This window comes from Oryzias latipes, chromosome 1, assembly GCF_053564925.1.
Source record: "Oryzias latipes strain Hd-rR chromosome 1, Olatipes_Hd-rR_3.1".
In the NCBI taxonomy this organism is placed as follows: domain Eukaryota; kingdom Metazoa; phylum Chordata; class Actinopteri; order Beloniformes; family Adrianichthyidae; genus Oryzias; species Oryzias latipes.
Window position 1 is genome coordinate 34,411,129 of NC_136237.1, and position 18,922 is coordinate 34,430,050.

Consider the following 18,922-nt stretch of genomic DNA (forward strand, 5'->3'; position numbering starts at 1 on the left):
TTGTGTGTCTGTGTGTGTGTCTAATCTGAGCACTGGAAATGGCTATTTCTCAGTCAGCACTGATTCAGAGAAATGGAGGCTTCGATGTCACATGCCAACATGAAGCTGAGCTGATTATCTCACGAATAACAGAAACATGAACTCAAACTTAAGAAAAAAAAACATTTAAAAGACCCTCTTCATTGGAAAATGTGTTTTTAAGATGCTCTTATACCATTTTTGTCACGGAGGAAGATATATAAAGAAAATTAAGCTTAAAATTGTTTTTCCGAGTATATCTTTATTCAAATCGTTGTGAATCAGGAGCAGATGAAAAACTGCAGTTTGAAAAAGCCTGCAGCAGCGACATAGGTGCTACAGTTAGCGGGCCACAAACTTTTATAACAGATCGAAAGATGATGGGAGTGGGACTTCAACTGAAAAACCTTAACTAATTACTCCAACTACACTCTCCTCCAACAAGCAACGAAAAAAAACAGAAATGTTTGTTTGCTTTTCGATTTCTTTCAAATATTTCAGCTAAATAACAGTAAATCTTATCCTCCATTATAAGCATTCATATCTCATTTAAAATGTTCTGACAGTTCAACTCCCAAAGACAGATTGTGTTGTTGAAGCTGTGATGAATAAGTAATGAATCAGCTTTTGTTGCTCCACTTTTACCACACGTCACTGAATTGTTTACCCATGATTCCTAAAAAATGCTGAGTCCATAAATTAAGAAGGGGGAATTACAAATGTTTTTAATGTGGTTTGGACTTTACTTTAATATGAATTGGACATAGACTGCTGTAGATTTTGCAAAATAAACCCCAGAAAAACCAAGTTTTGCAGATTAGATAAAGCTTATGTTATATATTTATATATAAATCAATGTTCATATATAATGTACCCGGGATGGCTTATTGGTAAGATTTGGTCATTTCCCCTCTGTCAGGCATCATAGCTGATAATAGACATCACCAAACTGACCACACAATCATCAGCTAGCAAATTATTTGAAATTTTATTTCAATTCCAAGTTAGATTTATTTTTATTTTCTTTTTCAATTGATTTTGTAAAGTGCGTACGCAATTTATAGGCTGGATTTTGAGGGAAATTAAATCTTTTTTTTTTTCCTACCAAGTTCAGAACGATGATATAATGATAGTCGGGTGACAGAAACAGGTCAGACTCCATCGCAGTGACAAGTCCTGTTGAAAAAGCCCTTGGGCACCAAGGATACACTGGAATATATGTTGAGGGAAAACTGAATAAACCTGCATGCAAGGCTTATTTTATTTGGATTGTACCAATTTAAAGCTCATCCATGTGCCTATTTTGCTTCAATTAGAAGACCAGCAAACACTGATCACCCTGCAGCAAATGTGGTAACAGCTGTTCTCACTTAAAAGATGCAGACTTGATTGTTTTTTTCCATTAAACTATTTCATCTATTGTTTAGGGAAAAAAATAAAATAAGTTTGTTTATAAAATACTTTGTCATTTTATAGATTTAAAAAAAGGCCTAGTTTAATTTTTATCTCCAGCTATGTGAAAACTGATTTAGTGACCAAACAAAATGCAATTTGTCATAAAATTACAATAAAATAATTTAAGAGATATTTTTTAAAATTTAAATAAATTAAAATCATGAATTCTCTGAAAGTCTACAATGATAGTGCAGTCCTTATAACTGACACCACAAAATATTTGCAGAGGATCTTGATTTGATAATTCCACTAACATTTCAATCAGCTCAGTAAAACTATGGGGCAACCAATTACAAAATAACCTGTCCTTGTTTAATTACAAGATGAGTGGCACGTGAGCTGCACTGCACTCTTTTCACATTTCCCATTAAACCAACCCGATGGAATTTGCAGCTGTTTTAGCAACTAGACAGAACACTAAACGTTTGAAACTGTTGAATGAAGAAATAAAACAAACAAAAACAAAACATCATTCCACAAATATGAATTGTATTCAAAAAATGTTTGTCCTGCTTCCTCTTTGCCCGTCAGGTTCACCCCCACAGGCAAATGATCCGCCTCCATCCGACCCTCCTTTGCTTTCTCCTCACTCATAGATACCATCATACTTATCCATAAACGTCCTCTTTAGGTCTCTTTCCTGATCAAACAAAATCCCTGTCCCTTCAAATATGTCCAAACCATCTCAATCTGCTTCCCTGCATATATTTCCAAAACAGCAAACATGAGATATCAGTCTGATGTTTTCCCTCCTGATTCTATCCACCATCATCACTCCCAAAGACAACCTCAACATCTTCAGTTTTGCTTCCTGTATCTTCTTCAGACCAGGGGTGTCCAATGCCAGGCCTCAAGGGCCGGTGTCTTACATGTTTTTCAACCAACCTGCCATTGTAGCTCATTGGCTAAACACACCTGATCCAGGTAATCAACAAGATAAGGCATGGTCTCTGGAAAACCTGCAAGACCTGCAAGTCTAAACCAACAACACTGCTGCTCACATCACAAGTCTTCTACACTTTTTCTTTTATTCTTCATTCTTTCATGTTGTCATACTTAACACCTGAAACCTTCTTCCACCGGTTTTAACTTGCTTACACACGTCTCTTCACCTTTTCTCCAAACTCTGTTGCTCTGGACTGTTGATCCCACTTAAAGTCCTCCACTTTCTTCACCTCTGCACCCTCATTGTTCCTCTGGAGTCCCTCTCATTTACACACAGATACTCTGTCTTGCTGACCTTCATTGGTCCAAACCTCTTGGTCCACAGAGACTCCTGTCTAACCTCATCTGTCAATCTGTCCATCACCGCTGATCCGATAAGTCCAGTCCCACCTCCACTTAAACTCTTGTCACACCCACACCACATCTCACCACTGTCTTCCAGCGCTCACATTTCCTGAAACACTCCAGCATAATTCTCTGCTGCTCTTGACTTCCTCATACAAACCTCAGCTCCTCTCTCTGCAGCAGAATATAAGAAAAAGGAATTGACAAAACGCTGACAGGAAAAAGATTCTCATGGTGAGAAAATCAAGAAAATTCCCCCCTAATAAATGACAGTCATAATGCTAAAATGTCCTTGACCAAAAAAAACAAACAAAGTGAGACTCCTGCAGTAAAACCACGCCACAATATTCTTAATGAGAGCAATAAACACGACTGAAACGTTTTCAAATCATCTCAAAAAGTTAATGAAAATGAATGTTGAAACCTGCACTTGAAATCTGACATTGGAAATATAATTTTAACATAAGTTCAACAAGAAGCAGTGGTGACATTTCAACATTCACTTAGTATCTGCCAGCAGCAGCTAATGTTGACCGGAAGAATTGGAAGGCTTACCATTGACTGAGAAGCGTCTTCACTGGGCGGTTCTAGCGTCATAAGCACCCAGATTAGCCATTTCTAAACTCCCCAAAGTATTTGGTGTTACCAGAAAAGCCCTTCACACTTCGGAAGGATTATAATTTGCTCCTGTAAATACCTCTCAATGCTAGACACTGAGGGCTAAACACCAACCAGTGGCTGTCTTAGGGTAGATGGAGAATGAACCAAAATCTAAATCCTGTGGCCTGAGTCCAACACAATAGAGAGCAGGCAAGGTCATCACTGTACGGCTTGATGGCGTTTAAGGATTTACACAATTTTCACTTAAAAAACTGTCTCCTAAAAACACGCAATTGACCATCTGTGAGACGTGGAAAAGTGCGGAGGGCGTGGAATGGCCAGGAGGGCAAACATGCTGCGGTTTCATGAACATAAATCAATTACTGGGCCAATGTTGTTGCCATTTGTGGATCTCCTGAAGGTCTCTCAGTGTGCTTACCACTTCAGAGGACAGACTGACATTTCTGCCAGTGTGTTCCTCTGTTAAAAGGCAGGCAACCGCATCACATCACTCACCTCCAAACCTCTGCATATTCTGATTTATGCAAGCCAACATTCATGACTTCTGGCATCCAGTTCATAATGTTGATAAAAAAAAGAGAGACATAGAGGAGTTCAAATTGTCAGGCATCAGTTTCCAATTTTATTTGAAGGGTTTGCACATCGAACCTTGAAAATGCAAGTTTGTTTCCCAGCAGCAGTTAACTGGGAATCACCACTATGAATTTAGACAAATAAAATGTCTCTGTGTGAAGACAAACAAAACCACCAAGGTAAAAGAGTTTGAACAATACAACTTTGTGTGTAATGACGTGATAAACGCCCAAACCAGTTTTTCAGGGTTTCTCTGAAATACAAGATAACCCAAAGTAATGCTATCTAGAGTAACTATATACCTCAGTTGTTAATTATTGACCGTTTTGAGGGCTACAATGTCAGGTTTCGTATGAGACAGACATGAACAAAACAAAAACAAGATTACCCACGGTTCACTTTTATTGTTAAAAACCTGCAGGTGTCAGGTTAATTTGCAGATTACAACATAACGAACATTTATTTCACGCCGTGGCTGCCTTAAAGAAACATTCAACAAGGAAAGAGAAAGGGTCCATGATCTAAACCCTGCGCAACACCAAAAACACAGAGTGATTAACCTCACCTGAACAAAGATGCCTCAAACAAGACGGAATCTAAAACCTTCAAGAATCGAGAAGAAAAAAACTGTTGGCTTGATAAAAATTTGAGAAACTTTATTTTTTTTACTTACAGAAGTTAATAAATATCCAACAGATACTAAAATGTTTCTGTAGCTAAACAAAGATGATCTAATAATAGTGATTATAGAAAGAAAGGCTTCACAAGTTTACGACTTTCAATGCTAGACTCCTGCAGTACAAGAACCATAAATTTCTCCCCTCCCGCGGGGGTCTGCCTTTATTCTCTCCCCTCGTGGCTTTCTGTGGTATTTAGTCCAAGGATTCCCTTTGTAGATGTGTTTTAATATTTTTAAAGACACCTGATCCACCTGGTGTTTTAAAGCTCGCGACCCAACATCTTTGACTTCGATTTCTCTTTTACTTCAAAGAATTTTTGAAGGATGACTCAATTAAGGCTCAGAAAATAGTAAAGACATACGTCAAGGTTACACAGTGAAAATATGTCTTCATTTCAAGCAACAATTCCTTTTTGTTACGTGCACTACAATGCAGCGAGAGTACACACTTCACAGATTAGGAGGTGATGCAAAGGCTACAAAAGAACTGTCACAGGTGGTTTTATCACGTAAACACACCGTGGATACCAATAAACTCACAGCACGCCTCTGCAGAACAGTAGAATGAGGCTGATTGTAACGGGCAGGTGGGGGTCGGATAGAGACGCGCTCTAAAAATAATGGAAGTTAAACAGCTAAACAGGAAAAGGGGGCTGGTCCTCAAACTAAAATCTGTCTCCAAACTCGATGACCTCCTTTGTCAGGAGTGTTTTGTAGCATCTCAAATATGACATTTCCACTTAAAATCCGAAAACTGCAGGCCTGTTGCTCTGCTTTGAGCAGAGATGCCAGCACGGAGAATAAAATGGTCAATGGAAGACAATCTGGCGAACCTGTAAGAGTAGCAAGTTCAAGTTAAAATCTTTAATTCTTACTTAATTTTGTGGTGCATTCAAGTAGAAGAGTAAAGCCTGGGTTTCTTTGGCACAGATTAAGCTCCAACCCCACACAAGCTTCATCATGTGATTTCAACAGCCAAAGTGATCACAATCAACCTCACATAAACTTAAAAACCATGTCCCAGAATCATTGATTGTATATGAGAACTGGACTAAGTGATGTTCCAAACAGGAAGGACCCGCTAGCTCAAAGAAGTAAAAATTCCAATTTCTATTGAGAAATAAACAGCTATTACTCAATGATTATATTTGTCAGAATAACCATTCTTGTTCTCCATCCTTTTTAACGTATTCTTGCCGATCCTAATTTTTTCTCCACGATGTTTTTTGTAGTTCAATTTATTCAGGTTAGAAAGTGGCCAATTGGATGCCTCAAAAAAATGACGTGGTCTCATGTTGAACGTCCAAAATGTTTGACTGACAGATTCCCCCGAGCCTGCTTTATAGCGTAAGGGTTGTGGACTTCCAACAAGGTCAATCCTGATTGGGAGAGTGGTTCCCATAGAAACAATGACTCAAACCGATTTGAGCCAATCATTGTTGACTGACATTGTCCATATCCCAGAACAATGGAGAATGAATTGACTTCTTTTCTTTCTAACTGGAAGCAAGTTGTTTTTTTACGAGTGACATCACACTTACCGGTACTCGGTCCAGGTCTCTCTATAGTCAATCCCCACAACTCACCTAATTTTCTGTCTTACCCAAAGAACATTCTTTATTTTAATCATCTGAATATATTTGATCTTTTGTATGTTTTTCCGCACTAAAACATACTCCCACATGCTGACATATTGTACTTTGAGAGTAGAAAGGCCCATGTTGCATCTGAGCACTAGTGTCCAGATGATGGACATTCTTGATTAAAACATTAAATAAAACCTCCCATCAGTTTCTTCTCGACACTCTCATCCATCACCAGATACCTCTCATTTGTTGACATCTGCTTTCCCATCCAGTCATCGGTTCATGGAAAACTATCAGACTCACCATTCCTGTCCCTGGCTAAAAAGGGCTTGCTCACTTCACCAGAACCATCTCAAATATTTCACAGTGTTTCCTGCCGTCTCTGGGGTTCCTGCACATTCAAACCACCTGGGGCAAGAAGGCCAACCACCACTGACATAAAAAAATAAAATAAAAACAATTAAACAGCCCTTTGACAGTTCTTTGGTACTGGAGCTGCACTGGCAAACCACTTATCCGATAACTCTCCACAGGGTAAAACATGACATTTTAATGCAACTTTTGCAAAAGCCAAGTGAAACTCAATTACACTTCTAGCTTCTCAACCCTCTCATTACTCAACGGATAAAGTGGATACGATTGGAAACTTGCATTCATTTTTTGACAACAGTTGAGCAGATGTCACCAGAGATGAGAACTTTAATAAAAAGGTAACCAGTCGGAGATGTATCTGCACTTAAAACATTGAAAAACAAAAAAAATTAGCTAAAACACTCCATCTGAAAATCAAAACCTGATGCAGTACCAACATGTAAACTAGAAAGAACACACTAATCTGATCTGCCCCCCACTTGTTTTTCCAATAGGTCTTACTAGAAGTGAGAAAAGAGTGATAATCCAGGACGTGCATGAAGCCTTGACCTCAATCTGGTTTCTCTGCTGGCTGGTAAGGAATCCTGCCGATGAGGCATTGGGGTGAAAGAGGGAAAACAAGCAAGTGTGGAGCATTTCTCAACTTCCATGTGTTCACTCCTGTTATTACACGAACAAACAAACAAAAGAACAGATTAGGTTAAATAAATCGAAGCGTCTGAAAATCACAACTTCAACATTTTTTGCTCATCCTTCTAATCATATCTGTTGAAGACTAAACACGTCTCTGGCAATACAGCTATGCAGGCAACAGCTTTGGCTACGAAACATTGATGACAGACATATATGATGATTAAGTGCAACAAGTGAACAGTTTGTCTTGACAGAAAAAACTCCTGATTTTGCTCTGGATAAGGATTCATTTTCGCGTAAGAGCAGAAATGTTAGGTTAAGCTCTGCTGGGTGCTATCTTGTTTCTGAACATTTTGTTTAGTCTGTTCGTGTAACTGTGTGTTGAGTTCACACAGAGACCATCGCAGAGATTTTCCGTGCCATCAAATATGGGACTGATGAGTTATAATGTGGTCATTAGCACTGACCGAGTAAGATTACAGTCATACATGATCCTGAATCTGTGCTCTAGCTCAATTGTTTGCCTCACAAATTCACAATTCAATAGCATGTTGTCTTTTCTTTAGTTTATGATCCAGTAATTAATGCAGAGACAAAGTGCCTTCTAACTACAAGACAAGGATGGAATTTTCTTCTCGTTACAGCAAAGGTCAATTCTCAGATAACGTTCCGACTTCTTGTGTGTTGAAGTCAGATGTCATTCAAGAGATGAGGTTTACAACCCAGAAGTTCTCAAGAACCCCCTTTTCACCAAGCGAGTCTGTTGGGTCATTTCCCCTTTGTGGGATCAATAGTTTAAGTTCTATTCTATTCAGGAGATGGAGCCTGACTCCATTTTCCAGCTTTCCAGAGCCAAAGCGCAGATTCCTGGGTCTCAAACGGCTGCTTCTGTTCTAGACTAGAACAAACAAAACCATTGCTTTGTTCAGGTGAGAAGTTACTTAGCTTTAAGAAGAGAATCAGGATAACTGATTGACGTTATCACACAGGCAAACAAATGTAATTTACCAAACATAAAGAGGAGACCTGATGGTCTACTGAATTTTAAGCAGATTAGATGAAGCCACAAATGGCAAATGGCATATACTTATATGGCCCTATTCTACTTTGCTTTAGGGCCCACTCACACATTCACCCATACATGTACCCACTGATGACATCTCCACTGTCATACATTGGTGTCTGTCAACCTATAACCATCAGGAGCAATGTGGGGTTCAGTGTCTTGCCCAAGAACACTTGAACACATAAACCAAACCTGTGATTTCAACAAAAAAAACATGTTATTTTCCTGATTTATTTGCTTGTAACAGAATATTTTTAAAGAACTAAAACAGATTTAAACTCTAAAATGTGATCAAAACCATTATGGGCATCTAGTTTGTCCACTATGAGTGGAAACATCTATTTTTTTTCTAAATCAAATACTCCAAACAGAAATATAGTAATCAAGTAGTTTCTCTAAAAGCAGTCCAGTCGACTTCATAATATGTTTACATCCCCTCTGAGCAGACAGCAGACCAGGTCAAACCCTGAGTGATCCTGCCGACAGTCCTCTGATGCTGGTCACGTATTCCAAGCTTTCTGCAGGGTTTAATTTTGCACTGGCTATGAGAAATTCAGCAGAAGCATCCTCGAGTCCACTAAGAGGGAGCAAGTTCCAAAGAAGAGTCTGTTGCCCCCTCTTTAGCCATATAAACCCATCAGAGATTTCCTCTGAACACCTTCAGGCACACGGGATGGCAAAATGCCAATAGCCTTCACTCTTACAAAGTTCCGACCCTCTTCCGCCATATTTTAGCAGGAAAAGCTAAAGAAGAGATATTAGCAATGAAGCGGTTTTGCCCATAAGGTTTTGTTTAAAACATTTACTTTTTACAACTCTTTACTGGTTTTTGGATTTATTGATTTGTTTAGAATTTTAAAGGGATAGACTTAAAGACAAGAGTCCTTTTTTTGGAAGATTATGTGAGCACAAGCAGAGGGACAACATATTGGAAAAATTAAAGAAGAGTAAAATGAACTTTGATAGCCTCCAAAACAAGAGCATTGAACTCAGAAACCGCATTCAATAATATAAGGTTTTACACATTTTTTGATCATTTGTATTTATATGCCATTAAAAACCAGTAATGTGAGTTCCTATATGAACAGGTTTAACTGTTTTTTGAGACTTACATGATACTGAAAATATTTTTTTTTCTTTCTCAAATGACAATGTTAGATGAAAATTTGGTTGTTATTCAACTGATATATAATCAATTACTTTGCATAAAAAACTCAAATAATATGTGATGATTAACCTTGACGTCAGCCAACACAAATGAACAGTCAGTTTTGTGCATTTGACAGAAGGTCTGTTCCAGGTCAGTGGATTTTCTTTATTTATTTATTTTTTTGCAGCTAATAAAAAAATAAAAAATAGTAAGCCTTTACCTCAGAATTGAGAGAGAAACTTTACTTTTTATTTTAATAAACTGCTGATCTGCCAGAAGTTTCAAAAAGGTTTCCAAGCAAGAAAAGATAGATTCTCAGCTCTGATCGTAATTCTGTGAGCGGCACCGTCAAGGATCCCAGGCGGAGCGACCGAACAAAGCAGCCACACACCCGCCTTCTTCTCCTCCTCTTCCTCTCACTGCTTTAATCAGCACTCTCCGGTACGGCCATCTCAAAATATGGTTCAGAATCAAAAAGGAAACACCAAAAGCAACAGGAGAAGCTAAACATCTTTTACACCAAGGTACTTCTCATTTTAACTTTAACAAATGTTTCAAAGTAAATGTTTAAATGGATATACTTGGGAAAAAGAGACTCTGTTCTTTGGGATATTTTTATCTCAAGTACAAAAAGGAGTACAAGGAAGGAACATTCACTCTGAGCTGGTTCTTGCATCACAAAATCACTGAATAACCTATTTATGCATCTAAATATATGTAAGTTTATTCAATCAAATATAGATTTGGAGGCACATGAGCTGTTCACATAATGTTATTTTGATAGATCACTGGTGGGGTTCCCTTTAGTGTGATTATATACCCTACAGGTTTAATCACCGACTGTTTAACGTAATCGAGGATCATTTTCAGTGTTTTGAAAATCACCATCTCAGAGGATTTCATTAGGAATCTATTTTTAAACATCTAAAGAATATTTTTGCTACAAAAAAATCCCGAAATAAATCTCTTAACATCTCTAAACTTGCCACATAGTGGGACAGAAAAGCACCAAAACAATGAAATGACAAAGCATCACCATCACTCTGATCAAAGTGGCTTTTGTTTCTTTTTGACACATATTAGAAGAAAAAAACCTATAGATCACTGGCAAATCTAAGCAACAAAGACACATTTTGTAGTCGCGACTTTGACGACAAGCACAACTCATCATCCTCATCTTCATTCTGACACGTCTGCCCTTCTTTCCCTCCCAAAGCCTCATGTACAGACCTGGCTCCACTCCAGGAGAGAGGCTGGAAGGTGAACCACAGAGACAGAAACAAAGACCAGGCGGATGTCAAACCACTTTCAGAGCTTCTCCGCTTCCATCCGACAGGGAAAAGAAGAGCTGCTCACACAGATTCATGACAACACGGACCCTGAAAGCAACACAGCATTGACTCGATCCCATTTCAGCTCAATCTAGGGAGACAGATACTGCATGAAATGACCGAGCAGATGAGGAATGCCATTCAGATGTTGGCTCACGAAGATAAATCACAACATGATTTGTATTCAGGCTGCTGATGATAATCAATAAGCCCTTCATCTTTGTTACTTTATGAGTAATTGGCATTTGGAATAAATAAAGAATTAAAACTTTAAGAGGACGTTAAGAATCTGATTATGACAACTAGGTAAAAAGGGGGGGGAGTTTGTTTTTTTGTTTGTTTGTTAATTAAACAATCATAACATTTGATGGATTAATGGATGCTTATGTCTATGTATGATTATATTGCCAAGAAGATAGCATCATTCTCTTCCATTTTCTTTAATTTCCAATCAATGAATTTAGATCTTGAAGTGATTTGATATTTCTGTGTATTTTTTTGTCCTTTTTGTTTGTTTTTGCTTGAAATAAAACCAAATACCGTATTTTTCGGACTATAAGTCGCCCTTTTTTTCATAGTTTGGCAAGGGATGCGACTTATACTTCGCAGCGACTTATATTAGAAATAAATTGAAATAAATACATTGTTTACCCTCCTGTTATGTTCATTTGTGAGGAACAGAGATGATGTTCCTGGCTAAATTTGATGTATGTTAAGTGTTAAGAGTATGTTAAGTGACTCAGAGAATCAGCAAACTTTTTTTACAGTAAGATCTTGAAGGCTAACAACATAATATTCTATTTTCCAATGATTTCATAGATTCAGAAATGTAATAAAAATGACAACTGTTTCTACAAATACAGGATGAAAACAGAGTATTAGTTGGACAATGATGCTTCATGAAAGGAATAAATAAATAAATATGAGAAAGAATTACTGTGAAATTATGAGATAAACAGTCTGCTATGATTGTGTCATATGAGGTTGTGCAAGTTATTAGTTCTTGGTCTCAGATTTTGTCAAATAAATTTCCCGTCAAAATGCGACTTATAGTCCAGTGCGACTTATCTGTGTTTTTTTCTACTTTATAATGCATTTTTGGGCTGGTGCAACTTATACTCCGCAGCGACTTATACTCCGGAGTCCGGAAGTCCGGAAAATACGGGTAATCAAATCATATAAAAAAGATTAGATTTGTTTCTAATTCTATGATTAACTCAAAAATGACTTAAATCAGATAAAGAAAAGGGATAAAAATCAGTTTAGTTTAAAGACCCAATCTGATAAAAGTTGTGTCTTTGGTGTTTTTAACATGTCCTTGAGGTATTCTCTAATGATTGAGGACATATGTTAAGAAAATTAAGCACAAAATTGCATTTCTGAGAATTTCGTTTTTCAAATTATTGGGAATCAGAGGCAGACAAAAAAAATTCAGTTTGAATAAGAGCTTATATTTTATGTAAATAATACACTGGGATGCCCACAAACTCCCCACTCTCAGCTCTGAGTAACAGGGAGGGGAAGAGGGGGGCGGGCTTGCTTCATGCCAACAGTCCCGCCCACAACTCAGAGGCGAATTTCTAATGAACTATTGCTGCTCCACAGAAACTATGTATTAAAAAATGTTTCAATCAAGAACTGGTTTATTTTTTCCTTTTTTGGATAAAAACTGCACACGGTAATCATGATTAGGACATCACTGGAAACGCTTTTAAAGAAGATCAAAAGATGATCAGAGAAGGACTTTAAGGAAACCAACAGTCTTAATTGCGGACTTAAAACAAAAACACAGACTCACCCTGGTGTTGGCTTTGGTCTTGTTGCTGTTGTTGCCGTTGTCAGGGTTGGTGTTGGCGTCTTCGTGAACTCTGTCCAAAAGCCAGAGAAGAAACTCAAGAGCATCGTGCTGAGAGTTTCCCCGGAACTGAGAGCTGTATTTGGCCACAATGCTCTAAAAAGACAGGACACATTCAAGTCAGTCTACAATATTTCCTCAAATCACAAATAATTAAGATGAGTGAAGGAATATGTCCCTCTTGACACAAATCTAAATGCTTGTTGCTTGAAAGTCCTGAAAATATTCAACAACAGGCTCTCTGACAGGCAGATTTTCATCCAAAGAAACTTTCTTCTTCACCCAAAAAGTTACCAGGAGCTCAGTCACGCATCTGTGCTTCAGCGAAACACCAGGCAGAGGAGTTGCGGAGCCGTGGCGAAGCTCGCAGAGCTTGTTGTTTCAGGGAACCATGTCATACTGACTCCTGTCTCATTACGCTCTCTGTGGGAGGCCTTTTCACTGAGGAACACTCGGGTACCGACATGCATCCACAGCTGCTCTCCTCACAGCAGCATCAGAACGGCACAGCTCAGACGGTGCCCAAACAGCAGGAAAGTCACCGCGCCATCCTGTAGGATTTCTAATACACAGCTATAACCGCCACAATGTAAAGGTCTTGGCTCCAGGTTCAGTAGATCTTGCAATAGCCTTTTATCACATGGTTCTTTAGGTCTCCAACTGGTATGGTCCGATTCTTGTTGTTACAAGTTTTTTATTTTAATAACCCTGAGCCACATTTCTGTATTTGAAGACCCCTTTCTCAAAGTTGTCTTTGGGATTTCTACAAAAAAATGCTACGTAATTGAAAACAAACTTAGTACTAGTGAGAAAACTCACATTTAATGAACTAAAATATAAAGAATGATTGAGGAGTCTCATGATGACACACAAAGAGAAGAATGATGTTTTAAAAAAGTTTGTCCTTGGATTCATTGAGCTTATTTAGTAAAAACTGAGTTTGTGTCTGACTTCACTAATGCTTTACTCATAACTTACATTACTTCTTTTCTTCAAGGGATCTTGAATATGGAAAATGATAGAAGTCCTTCAGAGCATCAGTTCTTCTGATCATCTACAGTATATTGGAGCATAACAACACACTTTAAAAACTAAAATGCCACACAATTTGTGGGAATAAATCCTCAATCTTCACCCTTTTCTAACGGTTTTGTGTCGTTACAAGGTAACTGAAAATATCCTGGTGTTGAAGTAGCATCAAAAATCTCCAACACAGCAGAACTTTTGTGATGTTGGTTAATGCAACCTCATTTGTCTGTTTGTCTGTCTGTTTTTCTATCCTATAATTTTTTATGTATTTATTTTAAATGTTTTTTTATTATGTCTTTATGTTTACTCATGTTTTACTCTGTTAATTTCTTATTGATGTTTTATTCTGTTTTTCTTATTTTAACCTTGTACAGCGACCTTGGGTGACTTGAAAGGCGCTTGAAATAAAATTTATTATTATTATTATTGTCATTATTATTATTGGACGGTGGGGAGCAGACCCGCAAACGGATTCAGAACAGAACATTTACCCAAAGCAGTTTCACCACACATAAGTCTTAAAAGTATACTTAAACTCCGCATTAAAGGGTCCAGTGTGACCCGACAGATATGTGACTGTCGACTCCAAATCCATGCGGCCATCCAAGAGACATTTTGTTTCATCAACAGCGTTACGTATAGTTTTCTGTTCTTATAGCTACACAAGCTTTAAAAAAACCACTCTGATGACAGTCGTGTCTTTAACATGTCCTTGTGCCATTTTTCTGATGATGAAGGACATATATTTAGAAACTTAAGCTTGAAATTACGTTTCTAAGTATTTTTCCCTGCTCTGCTCCATTCTTGTATATGACTAGTTGTATTTACGACTTTGTTTTCCTCGTCTGAGCTGTTATCTGGCTTAAAATTGTACGGCTTGACAGCTCCAATATTGCTGGCCACTTTTATTGCACCGCTAATGTTATGTCAGGGGTGTGAGAGGCTGTAAGCTAGCAGGAGAGAGTGTAAACAAAGAGCTCTCTGTAACGGACAGGAAAGAGTTTGCTCCACAACAACTCAGAGGTGAATTTCTAATGATTCTGCAGAAACTATGTCAACGAGTTTTTAGATTTTAGTTAAAAATGGCAATTTTATAAGTATAACACCACTAGGAAATCTTTGATTACAGCATCAAAGATGATTGGAGTAGGTCTTTAAGAACACATTTCAGCAAGGTGCCAGTAATTAAAAAAAAACTTCCTCCCCCATCTTAATGGAAGGATTTTTTCATGGTTAACACTCAGAGCACAAACATGAGTCACACTCACTCCTAAATCTGATTTAGGAGCAAAAATATATATAAAAAAAGAAAAGAAGAAGAGCTATAACCATTTATCCACTTAAATTTTAAGTAGTTTGTTAATGCTGAAGGACTGCTGGGCCCGGCAGCTGACAAAACTCCAAATGAAGAAATGTTCTCTGGAGGCAGCAGTATTTTAGGGAGATAACTCTTCCTGCACATTCGTGCATCGCCTTCCAAAGGATGACTCACAGGAAGCTATCCAACCCTGACAGGTGTTACTACAGTCAAGCGGCCCTCCATCTAATTCAATCACCACAAAGTGGCAGAGAGTGTAAAAACCTGACGGATGACAACACACACAACTTAGGAGCACATTAACACTACAGTCAGGCGGCCACCACTCTGCCTCTGTGAGTTTGTGACTGACAGGATGTAGGCTCGGCTCCACAGCTCATTAAAAACCACCACATCGTACCTGTACCTAAATATAAACAGTACTGGATGGACCCCCCCTCCCCTCCCCTCCCTCACACAAATTTCGGCTGACAAAGGCAGCCCACTAATGAGCTTCATCACGGCGAGGGTGCACTGACGGGGGATGGAGGGGCAGATGGAAGGAGGGAGCAGAGAAGATTCTGAGTCCCTGCGTCTCTCGTCTGACTCCGAAAATGAAACTTAAGAGAATGCAGGAATCTTGTTTGTCGTCCAGAAAAGAAAAAAACAAAAAGGACGCTGGTCTGTCCCAGTCAAGAAGAGACCACCATTCCTGCCGGACTCACAGTGGCAGTTTGCTACCCCACCCCTCCCATCAGTTCCATGTGGCGCAGCTGGAAATGCTAATTTTACTCATCATTTTGATTTCTGTTTACAAGAGCGTCTCCGGTGAAATATGCCACACAGCCTCAAAGACACTCTTGCAAATCAGGGAAGGTGTATTCCCAGACATGACTCCTTTTGTATAATTGATTACTAGTAAGAGGGGGTTATGAGGGAGAGCGACGGGCCCGTTTCATACTTTATTACAGTTTTTGATGCAGCTGAGAAAGGCCGAGTAAAGAATGGTGCCAGTTTTTATGTCTAATAAAGAAGAGGAGCATGTCTAGTATTGCATAATTTTATAAAACAAGTAGTTTGTGTACATTAGAGGAAATGTAAGTTCTGAATGCAAAAAAATACAAGGCTGGATAGGTGAGGAACATGTGCTATTGTGTAAAAGTCTTGAGTTCAGATACATGACTTGCTTGCAGGACTCTGAAATCACATCATAAAACCTTTCCTTTTATTTAATGTCATTTCCTATGCATCTGCAACAAAATGTCTTTATGTAGATGAGAAATAAGGATATTACTAAGCTACGATTCACATTTTTTAACAAATTGTTAAAAAAATAAACAACTTGCTATCAAATCAAAAAAAGTTTTAACCAGCTTTTCACTGTGATTTGTTATTTTATCCATTTCCTGTCCCAAAAGAATGAGCCAGTGGACATTCTCCAAACAATCAATCTAATAATATCAAAAAATTATTAGATCATCCAAAAACTGTTTTCACAACTATATAAATAATATTGGTGGTAATTGTTTTTCATGACGACTTTAATACATTTCTAGACTTGTTATAGTATCATTTAGTCTCCCAGAATAAAAATATCAGGATGGAGATACATTGAAAAGATTGGCAGGTGAGTTGAAATGTCAAGTTTCTTTGCAAACAACCACAGTCCTCTAAATCTGACGTGCAAACAGCTCAGCCCGGCTTTTCAAGTGTCTGTTGAGTAAACACTTTAGAAGTAGCCAAGGAGAGGATAAAAGGGAGTAGAAAAGAAAGCTTTAGGAAGCACAGAGATTACTCCAAGCAGTATTGATCAACTAAGAATCAAATTCTTAGCCCACGAAAGCCAGCCGTCCGCTCCAGAAAAAAGATTTGCTTCATTTAGTGCAGTAATGGAATGGGAGTTGGTTTGGGGGGAAAAACAGAGGTCAACTGGTCAGCCTGCACTGCAGATGGCCCAACCACATTGGAGAAGTGACTTGTCTTGGTTTCGAATTCAAGCAAAACACCTAACATCTCTAATGTTCTGGGTATAAGGAACAAGGGACACATGTTGGTATCAAATGAGACTCTACATACGTAAGCATAGGTGAATTAGTCATGGAAAGCCACAAATATGCTTATGCATTAGGGTTGTGTCGATGGACGTGATGGCAGACTGACATCACGATGGAAAGACACCATCGTGATGCCACACTGCGAGTCGACACCATGAGCTGCGGTTACATGTGCAAAATATCTTGATCGGATCAATGGTCGGATTAGAATCCAACCGTGTTCATGGGCCCAGAAAACCATTTGCCGATTATAACAAACGTTCATATGGGTCACACTTTCGGTGGGAATAAATAATTTGCACATGCACAGTAGTGTTTGAAATACCAGAAGAGGAAATAACTTCCGCTGTATAAGCCAAGCTGCAACATACATGGATATCTGGCAGCTCGGTAATATCCTAGATGATCTTCTAAACGTGCTTTTCTTAATGTCACGGGCATTATGAAGCGCCTGTTCGCTCATCATTTTAAATTTAATCCGTGTGGTCAGTGCTTTTTTTGTGGAAGAACGGAGCTGGAAGAAGCCAGGGCTAGGAGAAGGCTAACACGCGCTAACAAAATTTAGCCTTTGATGAACATAAAATCCATGTGGGAAATTCTGCAATCTCCATCTTGGCTGCAGGTAAATATGTGGGAATAACATCAGCCTTTATTTTGGCAGGACACAACTGGAAACACAAATCCACGTAATTGTTTGAACGTTTTATAAGGACTGAGCGACATTTCTGCTTTGAAAAGCTTACACACTGACTAATAAAGTGCAGGAGCGGACAACTTCTGTTCTCTTTTGTTTGTTATATTTTTTGTTAAAGTCACTTCCCTCAGTTTATACTGGACATTTTTTCATCACGGATCAGTCATGAGTTTGGAAATAAAATAAATAAAGTAATAAAGTTAAATAACGGATAATATTAAATAATAACGGAAAATTTAAAATACCCCCCCCCCCGACGATATCATCGTCCATCCCGATGGTTTACTGCAAACATCGTCAACTGCCAATATAAAGGACATCGCCCAACCCTAATATGCATGTCGCAGAAATCCCCCACTATTGCGTGAGATTGACGTAATAATTGGGCATAAACTTCGTAAAACATGCACACTGCATAATTCTCAACCGACCTAAAATTTTGAACAGCTCAAAACCAAATTCACGTAAAAGACCGAAACCCTCGACGGACATCTATGCACATCAACAAACAGACGGATGAAAGACTTATGAATTACATATATCACGCATGTATCACGAAAGACCAAAATTTCACATGTGGGAATTGCACAAAATATACGTAGTGACTGTGTGACACGGCCGTTACATGCAAGTATTGCTTGATCCCCCAAAGGTGGCAAATCAATTGGTGAACTCCAAAAAAAAATAAAAATAATCTGGAATAAATGTCAACAACTTTTCAATGAGTACTCAAACAAAAGATGCAAAAACAGTTTGAGAATGACAAAGGGCAGGCAAGGGGGAGCAAGACCTTTTAGGAGAGGCAGAACATCCTCTTCCCCATCTCCCACACCCAGCCATCTGCTTCACTGCGTTATCTTTCAACCTTTACTTCACCTCACACCATTACCCCCTCATGCCCTCTGCACATCCATCCTCCTGCCCCATGAATAATGTTGAATGGAAGTGCTGGCAGGGCTGGAGCTCACTACAAACACACACACACACACACAAACAAACAAACAAACAAACACCTGCCCCCACCAGCGACTTCACACACACACAGATGCACAGCATCTCACGGAACTGCAAAGTGGTTCAGCCGGCCGAACAGGTCTGAATGGATTCCTGCGAGTTGGATGCAGAACCACAATGACAACATAAAATGAGGCGTTACCTTAAGAGGAACTGAGCGACCTCTCGTTTTCTCAAGTACAGGTGTGGCTGGAATGACAATAGT

General features: G+C 38.7%; 1 protein-coding gene across 1 annotated transcript in view; it reads right to left on the reverse strand.

Annotated features, from left to right (window-relative positions):
* usp43a (ubiquitin specific peptidase 43a) overlaps window positions 1–18,922 on the reverse strand; it is a 128,397-nt gene that overhangs the window by 102,728 nt on the left and 6,747 nt on the right. Inside the window, exon 2 of the mRNA XM_011473836.4 lies at window positions 12,573–12,725. Within this exon, the coding sequence (XP_011472138.1) occupies window positions 12,573–12,725 (153 nt within the window). The remainder of the gene's footprint in view (window positions 1–12,572; window positions 12,726–18,922) is intronic.